Source organism: Aquarana catesbeiana, linkage group LG06 (genome assembly GCF_042186555.1).
Source record: "Aquarana catesbeiana isolate 2022-GZ linkage group LG06, ASM4218655v1, whole genome shotgun sequence".
Lineage (NCBI taxonomy): Eukaryota > Metazoa > Chordata > Amphibia > Anura > Ranidae > Aquarana > Aquarana catesbeiana.
The window spans coordinates 306,988,531-307,004,634 of record NC_133329.1 but is presented as its reverse complement, the minus strand read 5'-3'; the positions used below and the strand labels follow the sequence as shown (position 1 = coordinate 307,004,634).

The following is a 16,104-nucleotide window of genomic DNA, read 5'->3' as shown; positions in this document are numbered from 1 at the left end:
AAACAGACCATCTGGATCACCAGATAAAAATACAAGATAGTTTATCTTAAGCAAATGCAGCCATCACATCTAAGAATTGGCAAGCTGAAAAATATAATAAAGGTTTGCTTTTGGGCTTAATACAGATTTAAAAATTCATCCACTGCTATATGCTCCAACTTGGAGATGCTTAAAGATCTAGGACTGCACATTACAGAGCAGCCTCAGCGAGGCAGTGTGGCTTCCACATAGATTTGCAAATGTGTGCAACTAAATTGGGATGGTTGCCATTCTCTAGAGATTGCTTGCTAGATGTGGCATGGGGACACAGATGCATTCAGCTGCCATTGTGCTTGCATGGTCCCTACACCTTTAGTGAGGAGAGCTGTCTCCCTCCAGGAATACCTGCTCTTAATTCACTTCTATATGCTTTAACTTGGAGTCGCAGCAACTTTGACGCAACTTGAGTGTCAGAGTGTAAAGACGCTCCAAAGTCATGCTAGTGTAAACCAAGCCTATGAGTTAGGACTGCTCTTTACAGGGGAGCCTTGGTGAGACATTGTAACTTGCACATGTTAGCACATATGTGCAACTGAAACCTATTTTTTTTTTTTAAATGCAAGCTAAGGGTACTGGGGAATCTTTTGTTCTTTTTACACATGCCTGTGTAAACTTTAAATACTAAAGAAATTTGTGACTGCTCTACCTCGTTGTGGTGTTCCTGTGGTTTCCTTCTGGATGACAATTGGATTACTCTCCTGACTGTCCTCCACTGCATAGATTGTTATATTGTATTCAACACCTGGGTAAAGGTCAGTGAGGGTTACTGAAGTAGCAGTGTCTGGGAGGATAAGTTCTGTGCTGGCTCCTTCCACAGTTGGAGTATAGACAATTCTGTAGCCTGTGATAAAACAGAAAAATATCAGTTACATTCTGAGACCAGCAGCTTTAACAAAATGTCAACCTAGTCATACAGCAGCCATTCACTGCTGTCTCCATCAGAGAAATTATTTGCAATGCCGGAGGATGGTTAAAAAGGTAGCTAAAGACCCTAGATGGTGGTAGACTTTGCATGTGTGATCCAGCTACCAAATAAAATGAAAGCTGATTGTAAAAACCATGTAGGTTTAACCTTGTGTCCCTGTGATAGAGTGAAGAGATGAGACAACAGCCTATTCTGGGGAGACAACATACATATGGAAGCTTTTACCAGTAATGGGAGCTTGAGGTTTGGTCCAGCTGACCATAATAGATGTATCATCAACGTGTTCAATATTGTATTCGGGAGGGCTGTCGGGTGCTGAAAAAAAAAAAAAAAATTAAAAATTTAGATATCTACTGAACACTATCAATTCACAACTACAAATTAGTTTATTATGCACCAACTGTCCATAAATGAACTACCCATTTGCAGATTAATATTACGCAAAATAAAGAATGACTATACTCACCAGTTGTCTGAGAAGTGGACAAGATTAAGCTTCTTTCCCCCTCCTCACTGATCTCAAACACATTGACAATGTATTTACGTCCTGGCAGCAGGTCTGGGATACTGACAGAAGTAGCAGTGTTGGGGAGGTCTAAAATAAGAAAAAAACTAATTTATCATAAAAACAAACATCTCAAAAGTAGTCCACAAAAAAAAGTATATTGTCAGTGAAGCAATTTGGACATTATACAGTTAATCTGTAAAGGCATACAAACTCAAGCTTAATTAAAAAGTAGATAGACATAGTAGTGCACAGATGCACCTTATTTTACAACTGAATATCCAAGACCTTGTTGACACTTACCCAAGTAGCGCTTTTCTTCTCCCTCCTCGCTGAGCTCATATTCCACACGGAATCCAGAGACTGTGTCAGATGCAGAGACCCAAGACACCACAAAACTGCTTGAGGTAATCTCGGTTACAGACTCTGAAGTGGCCACCAGAGGTGGAAGAGGCATGGTGTCTCCGGACTGAGACTGACCTGTATGGGGGAAAAAAAAAAAAAAAAAAAAAAGAAAGAAGATTTAAAGTGGTTGGAAAGGCTATATTTCCCCCCCCTAAAAAACAAACATGTTATATCTTACCTGCTCCGTGCAATGGTATTGCACAGAGCAGCCCAAAACCTGAGCACCCCTGCTAGCACTTCTGGTTCCTCTTGTTCTCCATGTGCCATAGGATTTCTATAGTGGCACATCTAGTTCACTCCTGAGCTTGGCTGAGTGCATCCATATGTGCAGCGCAGCATAGCTTCGCTGTCCGCACTCGCCTTGCAGTATTTGACAGCTGCAGGAGCCAATGGCTCCCGCTGCTGTGAGCAGAGAGGGAGGAGAAAGCCACTGCAGATGGGCACAGCGTTGGATCGAGCTAGGATTTAGGTAAGTATAAGCAGGGTAAGGGGGCAATACAACCACTGGGACATTTATCTTAATGCAAGGAATGCATGGAGGGGGGGGGGGACATATTGAAGAAAGTGTCCATAACAGACCTTCCCTATATCTTTGGGGAAGGCAAATGGCTAGGTTAAATCCTTTGACCAAAATCGACAAAAACCATTAAAGTTTCCTTTGAACTTGTAAATGTCAAAATAAATAAAACTTCACTTTTTTAGCCAGCTTGTAAAATGTAGACAGGAGGACAAAAAAAAAAAAAAAAAAAAAAAAATTATCTATTGGATGGCAAGACAGATCATGCAAATATTTCTGCTACAGAATCACAACTACTTTCCCATCACTGATAACAGTGGAGAGATTTCTTTGTTCTGTAATGCTGGATTAGCCTTTTATCTACAAAAGCAATGAACTGAACAGATTAGTGAACCAAAATTCTATGAAGAAAAGCTATAGCTATAAATCACTTGACCCTTCCCCGTAGCTCTCTGCAACCAAACGAGCACCCTTTTTTTAGCTAAAATAATTTCTCAATTACCTATTTGCAATATTTCTGGTTATTTGCAACATTTTTCTAGCTGGAATCACGTTTAAAATTATCACGTGGCTGCTTTTCGGTTTATGTCCATTGCAATTTACACACTGCAGGCAGGTCTTTCTTATGCTAGCCATGCAAATGGAACGGTTTTGTCCCCTGGTGACCTAATCTCACGTTCTAAATAAAAAATAAAGTTCTGCTCAACCCACATATCCAGTCAAAAATACCAGTATGGGGTCAGTCATATTGACCTGCTATGCTCACTTAGAAGAATAATAAGTACAATCTTTATAGCACTACTCTCAGTGCAAGTCTATTAGACTGCGTAAAAAGAAAAAGTTCATCTTGCACATCAGCAAATCATGGGTGCAATGCCAGGCTCCTTCAGACTGTCAGTGTAGCAGTCTGCTCGTGCCTCCAATATGGGCAGGCAGTTATTGCAGTCCTGGAAGATCAACTATGCAGATGATCACCAGCGCCCTTATAGCTCATTGAAAAATACAAGGTTGTCAGTTACTTTTAGTCTATTCATTCACAGAAATCTTTTCAAAATTGTGACAGCGGGTGCAGGGAGATGAGGATGTTCACTGCAAAGGAGACTCCTCATGCACCTCAACATCAAGTTTACGTTTGCGAGGACATTAAATTAATTCAGGAGCAAGGAAAAGAATGCTTTCAGAAGGAAAAAAAAAAAAAAAAAAAATTCAGAAGGACTGTGTTTCTGGTTACCTGGGGAGAATGGGTTAATGGGCAGCACAGTGGGTTAATGGTTAGCACTTCCACCAGGCATCACCAGGGTTGTCTGTTCGAATTCCAAACAGCACTACCTGTCTGGAGTTTGCATGTTCTGCCTGTGCGGGTTTCCTCAGGAGACTCTGGTTTCCTCCTAAAATCATGAAGTAGGGTTATTGGCTGTCTAATTTGGCCCTAGTATGTGCATGTATGAAAGTGATTTGGGGACCTTATATTGCAAGCTCCTTGAGGGCAAGGACTGAGGTTCGTCAGCGCTATATAAATGATGATTAACTATTTATGTTGCCACTTTACATTCTGAAAAGGTGTACTTAAAAAGCTGGATTCCAAGAGAAAAAAAAAAAAAAAAAAAAAAAACAACACACACACCACAAACACACACACACACACACACACACACACACACACACGGCTATCCAATGCACAATTTGGAAAACCTGTCAAATCAGCGGCTGCAGCCACTGATCTGTGTTCTTTGATAGCACCAAGTCCCACTGTCAGAATATAATGTACTAGCAGGGGGGGCGCCCAGTTTGTGTGGCTGAAAGAATCTGTTAATTTTACTTCATGCAGCCCACTCGATGAAAGCACTTACTTCCTAGGGTGGTGGAGGTGGTTGTGAAATCAAATCGGGTGACTTCCTTCTGTCCAAGATGTAGGACACTTACAAGCTGTCCCTCATACACTACTCCAGGCTTCAGACCAGAAATTGTATAGGAATTCAGATGTCCTGGAATGGTGGCTTGTTTCCAAACAACTTGCTTGTTTTTCTAGAGAGAAAAAAAAAAAAGTTAAGACTACAAAACATATGTAAATCTGTAATAACTTTTGTAAAATGACAGCAAAAAGACATACAAGCATCAAAAAGGACTGACCCTGCGTCAAGAATGTTGCAGGAAAAACAAACACACACAAACTGGCATTTTGGATGCACTGGAGCAAGCATGGCAAGCAGATGTTTTGTTTGTCAGTTGTGCAGTGTGGGTGTGGTAACCCCAAAATCACATTATACCCATATTGAAAGCTAAAATGGCTGGAAGTGTTTTAGTTTCAGACAGACATGCTATTTCAATTATTGTAGGTCCCACTATAATGGAGTCTCATTATGCCCATTGCACCCCTAATGTGCCCTACTCATCCCAAAGATAAGACCTAACAATTTTCAGCTCTACTGAATCCTATGTGGAATGTATCAACAATCCGAGCATTTACATGAACTACGAACACATGTTAGGAAGCGTCCTTTTAGCTTTCCATATTTATCTGTGTGCATGTTGATCATGGTCTACAAATCGATTTCTAGATTTATGGCAAAAAAGATAAATAATGAGTGTCTAACCCTGAGGTTAAAGTGGTTCCAAAAAGGTGAATAATTTTTTACCCTAATGCATTCCTGCATTAAGGTTAAAAAAAGAAATACAAGTTTTGCCACTTGCTGTGCCCTCTCCCTCCCCACCTTCCAAAATACTTACTGGAGTCCTGTATTGATCCAGCGCTGTGCCTGTTTGCTGGTCTTCTCTCCTCACAAGCTTGGCTGAGACCAGCGGGAGCCATTGGCTCCTGCTGCTGTCAGTCAAACCCTGTGAGACAAGAGCAGGGGGCAGGGCCAAGCAGTGCTGTGTGTTTCAATTGACACAGTCCAGCTCAGGCTGGAGTCTGCATGTCTGCCCCCATTGCAAGCATTTGCTATGGGGGCAGACACAGGAGAGGTTCGGGTTGCTCTTTGCAATACTATTTACACAGAGCAGGCGAGTATAAAAATGTGTTTGTTTCATTAAAATAAGGCTGTAAAACTGCTTTAAAGAACATATTTGGGTGTTTTTTTTAACCTTCAAACCACCTGTATTGATCACTATGGTTTATATTACCTTCTACGTTTATGTAAATATGGTATACAGGCATATCCCCACTTTACGTACACTCGCAGACAAAGTGCCTCGCAAGTACGGACAACAGCTGTCACCATTGAAGAGGCAAAAGTTTCTCCCAGCCCAGAGTTGCCAGCAAGCCAGCCAGCCCAGCCTTGCAGTCTGTTAAACACAAGTGAGTTACTGTACTGTATAGTAAACTTCACCCCCCCCCCCCCACTACAGCCTCTGACCCTCCAATATACACAGTTACAGTACATTTTAAGAACTTCTACAGTACAGCATTTGTTCTTTTGATTGTTACAGGTACCCATCATGGACTGTACATTAAAAAAATGGCGTAGATTACCTTGGATATGAAGGCTAAAATTATTCAATTGTATGATGGTGTAACTCAAGGGCAGCTGCTGCAGATACTAAGGCTGCAGAAAGCTATCCAAGTGATCTTGCCAAAATGCTTTAAGATGGAGGCTACTCCATTTATCAGATTTTTAATGTGGATGAGACTGGGCTATTCTGGAAGAAGATGCCTGCAAGACCCTTCATCACAAGATTAAAAAAATAAATAAAAGAAATAAATAAGTGCCAGGCTACAAGCCAGCTGAAGCTAGAATAACCCCTTTTAGGTGGCAATGCTTCTGGTACCTTAAAGCTAAAGCCTTTGCCAATTTACATATGGCAAAATCTAAGAGCTTTGAAGAACTATGTTAAAACTAGACTTCCAGTGCATTGGAGAGCCAACAAAAAGGATTGGTAACTGCAGCCCTTTTTGAAGATTGATTTGAAACCTGCTTTGTTCTAGAGGTGAAAGCCTATTGCAAGGACAACAATATCCCTTTCCATATTTTGCCGCTTGGTCGATAATGCCCCTGGACACCCTCAAATGCTAGAGGAGCTGAACCCTAACATTTGAGTGCAATTCCTACCACCAAATACCACCTCACTACTACAGCCAATGCATCAATGTGCCATAGCAGCCTTCAAGTTAAACTACTAAAGAACATTCATTAAGTGTATTGCAGCAATAGACAGAAGAAGGAGCAGGTAAAGAAGTCCTATCCAAATTCTGAAAAAGCTACGACATCTTGGATTGCATTAAAACTGTAAGATGCTTGGAATGACAAAGGAAACCCCAATGAAAAAGGCCTTAAAAAATAAAATTCTAATATATATATATAAATCTATCTATCTCCACAGGTCATTCATGATTCCAAAGGCTTTGAAGATCATGTAGCTACTGTTACTGAAAATATTGTACAGATGGCAAGGCAGTTAGAGCTGGAAGTGGAGCCAGAAGATATTGCTGAACTGCTTGTGTTCCACACTGAGCCCCTCAGCAAAGAAGCTCTTCTAGAACTTTGAGAGAAGATGTGCAGGATGGGGTTGAGATCATTGAACAGCCCGAAAGCGCCACTACAAAAAAACTTTGAAGCTTTCTTTCAACTTGATAGCCCCATGGCTCTTTGAAAAGCATGATGATAGGGATTTTGAAAGAAGTTCCAAAGTCAATGATAACATTTCAGGGGCTTATAGCTGTTACAAAGAACTCTACAGGGGAAAAAAAAGGGCTACACTTCAAACCTGCATAGACACTTTTCTCAAAGTTCATCAGTACGCAGATCATTGACAGTCAGTTTGATCCCAGATCATCAACTGACAGTCCATTTCCATCACTGACATAGTTGCCAACATTGTCAAAAAATGTATAGGGACGCTTTGTCTGTAGGCGGAGTTCTAATATAATTAGGGGCAGGGCATGTTTGTAAGCACGACATAGCGGGGGGGGGGGGTGAAAAAAATGTCTGTGTTGCCCGCAGAATCTCCCGGTATTCATTAGGTAACCCATGACCGGCCGACCACCGGAGCTTCTGGCCATGAACATGGCCGCGAGATCTCCTGGCTAGCAGGTCTCTTTCCCCTGTGTTCAGTGGAAAGGGGCAAGTCATCCGACCCGGACAGCTAACCAGCTTCTCTTCAATGTACAAGTAGACAATTTGTTTGTACACTGATGCCAGTTAACTGTGTGGGTCAGAGGCCCCTTCCCTTTCCACTGAACACAAGGGAAAGAGACCTGCTAGCCGGAAGGAGGAGGAGATCTCACAGCCATGTTTTCATAGCCAGAAGCTGCAGCGGTCAGTGACACTGCAAGAAAAGAAAAGAAAAAAAAAGAAAAATTTGCTTCACTTTAAAGTAGATTTTTGCTTTACATACATGCTCCGGTCCCATTGTGTAAAAAAGTTGGGTATGCCTGTACTTTTTTTTGAACTTTACATTAGTGTAGTTGCTTCCTGGTTTCCAGGCCTAGGCAAACAATGTCATACATCCCAGGAGTCTTTAGGAAGGGTGCAGGGGTTCTCCACTAAGCGCACCCTCCTGCCTGCATGTCTGAGCTAATGGCAAATGCTACAGGAATCATCTGCCTTTACTGAAGATAGCCACAATCAGAAACGCTAGGAGAAGTGCGTTTTTTTTTCAAAGTGATTTCTCAGCAAATTGGAGACATGGATGGCTGATATTGCTAAAAAAAAAAAAAAAAAAAAAAAAAATTAATTATGTGTATGTATGTATGTATGTATGTATGTATGCATGCATGTATACATATATACACACACACACACACACACACACACACACACACACCGAACAGCAGCTGACAGAGGTTAAGACTGTGCAACCCAAACATTTCAATTCTCAATTTAAAATGGTTCAGTTGGCTGTCCATATGCTGGAAAGCACCCTCTTGTCACAAAAAAAAAAAAAAAAAAATTTGAGAAAATGTTGTACGAAAACATCAGAATATATTCTATGAACAAAGACAGGATATTCTGCAGCCATCCAGTCCCCGTGTGCAGCCAAACACCTGCTGTTCTATTAAAGTGCCAAACAGTCAAATACTAAAATATTGCAGCAGGGAGGCAAAGAGCTAGAACTAGGAGCCTGATGCTATCTCAGAACCACGCTTCATACAAAAAAAAAAAAAAAAAAAAAAAAAAAAAAAAAAAAAAACACACCCTTGCAGAATAAGGATGGGTGGTCTGTTTTCCCACAGCACTTGGGATTTTCTAACAAAGCAAAAAAGTTACAGCCAATATCCGTCATTATCAAACTCTCCAGGCAGGGATATTCAAACAGATCTCAGTACTTGAAGATACCAAAGATGGTTTCCAAGAATTTCATCAATCTTTCAATTAACTACATTTCTCTGTTTGCCAAACATTACAAACCACTTTTACTTTTTTTGACCTTGCCAAGATCGTAAACTGAGGGGGGGGGGGGGTACGGGACCCAACCCACCCTTGAATGAGATAATGTTGCAGTATATAAAATAAGGTTTTTCCTTAAAGGGGTTGTAAAGGTTTTCCCCCCCCCCCCCTCTTAAAAGGAAAATCCTCCTTTTCTGCGCCCCCCCCCCCCGCCAGCGCTTCTGACTTCTGCTCTTCATCAAGTGCCCCCCAGGGAAAGCTGCTTGGGTGCACCTCTGCTTGCTCCAGAGTCCCACTGCTGTGTCCATTGACACAGACAGGAGACAATGGCTGAGATTATTAAGGTGAAAACCTTGAGACTTTGCAATCACTTTAAAAAGACAATTCTGGTATAATGCAGCCACAGCTCTTCATTGAACAAACAAAATACATAAATCTCAGGAGTGCACACTTAAAAGGGATTTGCAGCGTAGAGATCATATGAACCACTTGAAACCAGGGCTCTCTCCCCCCCCACTCAGAAAATAGGTGCTGGAACTCAACCACGACCCCCCAAAACACAAATAGTGAGTGTGGTCAAATTTCCCCAATAGTGGAAGTGTATAACGTACATAGCGCAGAGCTCAGGGGTGCGCTACGCACAGAGTGCAGCGTACATCCTTCCACATCTCATCCCTCTTCAGCTGTGACCTCTGCATGCAACCCCCCCCCCCCTTCCTGGTCCCTCCCCGCACTGTAGATGGGTCTGTCTCTCACTTGCAGGAAGTTCATCCAGTGGGGCTGTCAGAATCTGTACTGCACAGCACCTGCATCTCCCTTGTCCCCATCCTGCACTCTGTGGGAGCTGCCCAGAAGCTCAGATCTGTGGGAGCCAAGCTGTCACTTGTAAACACAGAAGCCAGACTTCTGTGTTTACAAGTGATAGTGGGGAGCAGAGGGCCTGAATCAGGTGGTGGAACCGAGTTCCACCAAGTTCCAGCTGAAATCAATAAGCAGAGATCACAAGGCAGGACCAAAGTAAATGCACACGTCTGCCTGTGGCCAAGTACATTTCAGGCAAATAGCGGTACTAAAAGTAACCCATTTATATAGGCAGACAGGAGAAAGGCAAGGCATCTTACTCTAAAGGAGTCACAACAGACAGCCAACATAACATCATTAAAGTAGCAAAAGTTTACTTACAGGTTTCCAGCGCAGGATATATTGCTTGATGTGTGTCTGCTGAGGAGCAGTCCATTGAATGGGGTGCGAGTTGGGATGGTTGGCACTTTCAGTGATTATTACTTGGACAGGTCCAGTTCCAGCTATCACAGATATAAAATTTTATATGGAGAGAACACATACAACATTTAAGAGAAGTCAGGGCTTGCTGTATAGCAGACTACTTAAAGATCATTTTAGTACCATTTCATTTAGGAACATTCCCCCTCAACATATTAGGGATACCCCAAACACCCCCCTCCTCCCATGTGATTTTAGGAGATGGAGAGGTCTGTACTTAGGGTGTCAGTGCTGGATGGGCAAGTGGGTCTTTACCGAGATCTGTGCTGGGTGTCAGGGAGGTGTTCTGTACAAAGATGGGGCGCAGGTGCGACCTCCATTGAGAGGGCTTGGGGGGGAAATGGTCTCCTGTTGCAAAATATACTACTGAAAAATGTTAAGCGCACCACAATATTTATAACAAGGCTAAAATCTTTAAAACTTCTAGTCTCCAGTTTCATTGGGGGCTAGACTGTCTATATATTAACATTTGATTTTTTGCTTGTAGCTAGCATTACCCTATTAAAAGAATGCATTATTGGTTGACTTATTGCATCAGAACTGATAACAGACCACAAAATGTGGCCAGTAAATGGTTTAACGGTGGTGCTAACTGAAATTATTGAAGGGCAATTAGCAAAAAATGTTTACAAAGCATTAGAATAATTAAAAAAAAAAATATATAAGGTCATACACACAGGAAGGGGGTAGGTGTCCCTTCACAAATGGAAGCAGATTTCACAACTCTAGATTCAACAAAATCCACTTTTTTTTTAAAATGTGAAATGAGTGTCAAATAGGTGAAGGCTGTTTTTTTCCAGACCAGCATTACTGCGGTGTTGAAAGAACAAAATTAATAGTTAACTAATTGTAGCACAGTTGACATGTGGACATCTAAAAAAGGTTGTTGCTGGTTCCTGGAAGCTTTGGTGATTGAAGTATTGCAGAGAAGGACAATGGCCTGACCTTCATCCCTCATTCCAGGGTCTATTTATTTTTTTACATTTTTTTTTTTTTTTTTTTTTAAGTCCATCATCAATCGGTTTTAGTTCATGAAGCTTAAAGGATAAACATTTTTTACTATACCCGCGTCAGAAAATTAGCACAAAACAGAATTCCCCAGAAAACAAATATTTTACCTGGGTAGGAAAGAGGTTGGCAATGCCATTCACCAATTCCCTTTCCATAGCAGTAACACTGGTAACTGACACCATTTGCAACTTTCTCCCAGGAGTCACCAATCTGGTAGTATTTTCGGGATTCAGTTTCCTGGCACTGATCTGAAATGCATTTAGATGGGATTTAATATATCCAATAAAGAAAAGATCTGTTATACATAGAATAAAAATTAACAGGCAGGCAAGCACACCCGTAAACAATATACAGGCAAGACTGGTGTGCATGTAAGCCAGCCTCTCGCAACCTCTTGCCTACAGATTAACCACCAAAATACATTTTAATGTCTTTAGAAAATCCCTGCTAAATCCAATTCATTGAGGTCTGTGTGAAGAATGCGCCTAAAATTGGTGGCTATTGAGAAGAATGCCACCCTTACAGATGGCAAAAGTGTCAATTGGTGCTAGGGTTTCGGCTCTACCAAGTGGTGTTGGCCAGAGCTATGCAGGTACCACTAAAATGGTAAAACAAACTGTTTAAGAAAGGAATAAGGAAGCAGTAGCAACCTTGGGAGGAAACCTAAGGTTCCACTGAACCCCGATTAAGAAAGGCTGATGAAAACAATTGCATTGAGAGGCTAAAGATGGTTGACTTGCTGCAAACTTAAAACTGCTGCAGAGTGTGGCATAATTGGTGAAATGGTTTTTGCACCCTGGAGTCTGTTCCCTCTAGGATTTCAGATTCCACCTCACACTTAAAACTGTGGCAATGTGCCCAATGCAACTGAAAACAGAGGACACAAGCTTTTTAATTGCTACAAGGTGTACAGAAATGTGTATGGTGTAGAATTGTGTCCTCAGGAGCAGTCATTGTATTACACTTCTGGTACATTTACATAAACCTGCCCTGGGATGGTCTGTCCTACCCACCCTGTTACATTGCCCAGAATAGGAACGCACCTAATTCTTCACTAATGTCCAACAATGGATTTCAAAATAAAAAACAAAACATTCTGACAGTACAATGGAGTGAAGTGACCACATACATACACATTTGCTAATGAGCGCTTTAGATCTGAAGAAGTTGTACCTATGTTAAAAAGCTTCTGTGTTAAACAAGCCTGTAAAAAAAGTTATAGGAACTTAAACAAGCTGATGGATTTTAAAAATCCCTGACAGATTTTACTGTAAAACATAAGCAGCAGGATTTAGCCTTTGTAGTGAAAAAGTTTAGAGCCCAATGGATTTGTGGGAGAAAGGCAAAGATAAAAGGCTGAGGCACAGTGCAATCAGTCTGGTTTTAGCAATATTGTGCTATGCTACTAGAGAAGCTATACGGCCAAGGACAAGGGATGGGCAGCTGCCTTGGGCACTGCGGTATCATGTAAAGCGGGGGGGGGGGGTGTTGGAATTTATGTGTAATTTGTGCTGGGAGGGGGAAATTGGGGGACAGAAGATGTGTACTAGGAGGGGAAATCTTAAGGGTAGGGTATTTGTACAAGGAGGGGTGATTTCTTTTGTGGGAGGCAAAGATTTGTGCTGGCGAGGGATTTGTACTTGGAGGGGAAATTTATCCTGAAGGGGTAAGCATGCAATTTTTTTTTTTGGGGGGGGGGGGGGCGGGACACAGTTTGGCACGTTCGTCCTGGGCTCTAGATGACCTTGTCCTGGCCCTGCCGCCATGTCTCCAGAGTTCTTGTGGCTCAATTAGTATATTACACATTTCTCTGAGGCTCCATGCACACTAGCTTAAACATTGCTTCTACAGGAGTTGTGTTCTGCCTGTAGAAGCAGCTCAATGTTATTCAATGTGTCCATGCCCATTAGGACAATTACAGGCATATTTTGAGCTGAACGTTGCGAGGCAGGAAAAAGTACTTCTGGTTCACATTTCTGATTGGAGCTTACATGGAAGAAAGCATAAAACTCTTCTAAACTCGTCTAGACTTTGTACAAAAAAAAAAAAATGCTCTGTATGAGCATTAGTGGCCAAGAGAACAGATTTTTTTTTTTTTTTTTTTTTTTTTTAAGCCCAGTGTACATGGAACCTAAAAACAGAAGAGGACCAAATGGGGATACTTTTCCAGTCAACTAAAAATGTTCATTGTTTAGCTAGAAACAGCCACCTTCATATGTACACAGCTTCAGTTGTCTTTTTGTACTGTGCCCTGAGATAAGTCAGCCTATTGAATGCTAGCCAAGGAAAACAGATGGAAATTCAGAGTTTATCAACCATTGATTGAATAAACAGATTAGAGGTTGTCCTAGGCTTTGACCTTACCCACCCCCGCCAGTACAGGACTGCATCACCTAAATTATTATTTTCCAGACTGTCTGCTACCATTGAAGAGCATAAATGATACCCAATAAAAGGGTCAATGAACAGAAAAAAACACCAAGAAACTTATAAACTGGCATAACAGGAAATGCATGTTAATTGACAGATCTACATGGGTTTCACTTTACCAATCCTCATAATCCGATAGAGGAGGAAACATGTGGACCTCAAAAAAAGCCTAATATTTTTCTCACTTTCAAAAACAGAAAAAAGTGTAAACCCCTTCAGTGTAGGGGAAAGGGTAAATGCCCAATGTTGCCACTATGGATTCCTAACAACTGGAACTTTTGTAGTTCAATTTCTTCAAACAAAGCCAAATTTGTTTTCCAGTTAGACTTTTTTTTTCCTCTCACAAAAAAGTCAAAGTTACGAACTCTTCAACCTCACAAGAATGAGTGTAGGGATCAAGGTGAAATACTGGATTAATGGGAAAAGGGGCATGTCAAAAACCAGTTGACTTGGAAAGTTTGGCATTACATGGCCCACATATTGCAGAGATAAAGATATTTGCTGCTTAAGTTTTCATGGCAGTCTTTGCATCTGTACTATAGAACTCATCAACATTGAAAACAGACGAAGACGAAGACCCCCTCCCCCTTAATACTTACCTGAGCCCCCTCTATCCAGTGATGTTAGAGTCCCTTGGTCGTCTGGGACTCTGACTCCTGATTGGCTGAGACAGCAGTGGTGTCATTGGCTAACAGCAGCGGGAGCCAATCAAGAGAGGGGACGGGGCCGAACCGCAGCAGTGTCTGAATGAATACATGGAGCTGCAGCTCTGCTCGGGTGCCCCATAGCAAGCCGCTTGCTGTGGGGGCCACTAAACGGAAAGTGGGGGGCCCAGGAGCAGCGAAGAGGGACCCGAGAGGATCTGTGCTGCCCTGTGCAAATCCACTGCACAGAGGAAAGTACTTTTTTTTTTTTAAAACAGACTTTATAGTCACTTTAATGCAACTAAATGGGGGGGGGGGGGAACAAAAAAAAAAAAACAAAAAAAACAAAACACACACACACACACACACACACACACACACACACACTTTGCTGGCTGTCTGCGACTTAATGCTTTTAGTATATTATACTACTGCACTTCAAAAACAAAAAAAAAAAAAAAATAATAAAATTAAGCAGAGACACTGCTGTGAAACTTTAAGCTGCCCAATTTCTATACCTGGCTCCACAATGCCCATAAACTGGTCATGACTTACTTACCCACAGCATCGCACTTCCATCTACCACGTCCTTGACCAAAGCAGGTACAGTTCATTAAGTGCCCCTCCTCATGATATTTGTTGAAAGATTGATTTATATCATAGGTAACACCGTCCACGATGCACTGATCTGTTCCAGAAGTGAACATATGAAAAACATTAGAATTTACAAGTTTAAGAAAAGCAATTCACAGTTTTATAGAACACATCCTTTAAGATTTCTGCTTGGCACATAGGATTTTATAGGGGGGGGGGGGAGGGAGCAGCATTCTGAATTTCTGTACCTTATGCAAAGATGTTGTGGCAAATAAAGAGGTCATTCGAAATGGCTTTTCACCAGATTTAGGCGGTTAAGTATATCTGTATACAGAGGTGCATGCCAACCCCCATAGTTTTGTATTTCTCAACATGAAAATGTGCAGCATGGAGGTGTTTATACAAAATGCTATCAAGACAAAATCGAAAATGTTCCTGCCAAACATCCGAGTTATTTGATGCTGGAGAACCTAGCCCTTCACAGCACCATTTACAAAATGCACAAGTTGGCAGATGCAGAATGACATCTTTCAATGTGGCTACACATAAGGGAGAACAAGATGCCAATCTAAATGCAGTTTGTTATATTTGGAAAGATATGAAGATTCTCCACCCATTCCCACAACCTTAGCGTCAAAGTGTAGAAAAAACAAAAACAAAACACATTCCTATTGACTGAAATGTGGAAACATCAAATCTGTCTGCTGACTGAACACCTTAACCCGACCAGGAGTGTAAAAATTACGTTTTTGTAATCCATGTATTTGACTATTACAGAGCTTGGCGTTTGAGACAAAACTGTTAGATTATACACAGGCAGTAAACATGTGTAGAATGATGTGTGTATATATAGGAAGTCATCATACCAAGGGATATCAATTCATTCATCTGATTTCTAAGTGAATGCTAAATGGGTAGGATAAAAGAAATGACTCTTGGATAGAGTGGATAACCGCCTTTTGTATGGAGCACCGGAAGGAAAATCTTTGCAGAGAGAAATGGGTGGGCTGGCATTTTTTTTGCCATCTTTCTGAAAATATTTGCCACTTGGCCGTCATGCTGATCCAATGGTTTGAAACAATAGTTAAACCTCAAGAACAATAGACTGCATGTTACCAGGGCTTATATATAAAGGGGGATACATTGACCTAAAAATGAAAACCAATGTAATTTTCAGCAATTACAGAAAACATCCATTAATCTTGTCAGAAATGCAGTAGTATCTGTTCTCATCAGTGATCCACTGGAGGTGCTGTGCTACGTATCCTGACCCGACTGGGGTTGGTGGCTATGCAAATCTGCTGGAGTGAGGTGGACCTGGAAGGTTAGCATCGTCAGGAACTGAAACTTGAGTGCCTGAACGCAATTGGGGGATGGGAGAAAGTTCTCCCGGAAAAAGCTGGAAGGGTCCATTACCTCTCGGTTTG

The 16,104-nt window shown here is 41.5% G+C and overlaps 1 protein-coding gene across 6 annotated transcripts in view; it reads right to left on the bottom strand.

Annotated features, from left to right (window-relative positions):
• Positions 1-16,104, bottom strand: part of FN1 (fibronectin 1) — an 80,808-nt gene that overhangs the window by 38,866 nt on the left and 25,838 nt on the right. For all 6 annotated transcript variants that reach the window (XM_073633584.1, XM_073633585.1, XM_073633586.1 and 3 more), the window contains exons 11-18: positions 14,643-14,771; positions 11,117-11,257; positions 9,900-10,021; positions 4,242-4,416; positions 1,773-1,949; positions 1,431-1,559; positions 1,190-1,279; positions 686-880 (exon numbers count right to left, since the gene is read on the bottom strand). In XM_073633584.1, the coding sequence (XP_073489685.1) occupies positions 686-880; positions 1,190-1,279; positions 1,431-1,559; positions 1,773-1,949; positions 4,242-4,416; positions 9,900-10,021; positions 11,117-11,257; positions 14,643-14,771 (1,158 nt within the window). The remainder of the gene's footprint in view (positions 1-685; positions 881-1,189; positions 1,280-1,430; positions 1,560-1,772; positions 1,950-4,241; positions 4,417-9,899; positions 10,022-11,116; positions 11,258-14,642; positions 14,772-16,104) is intronic.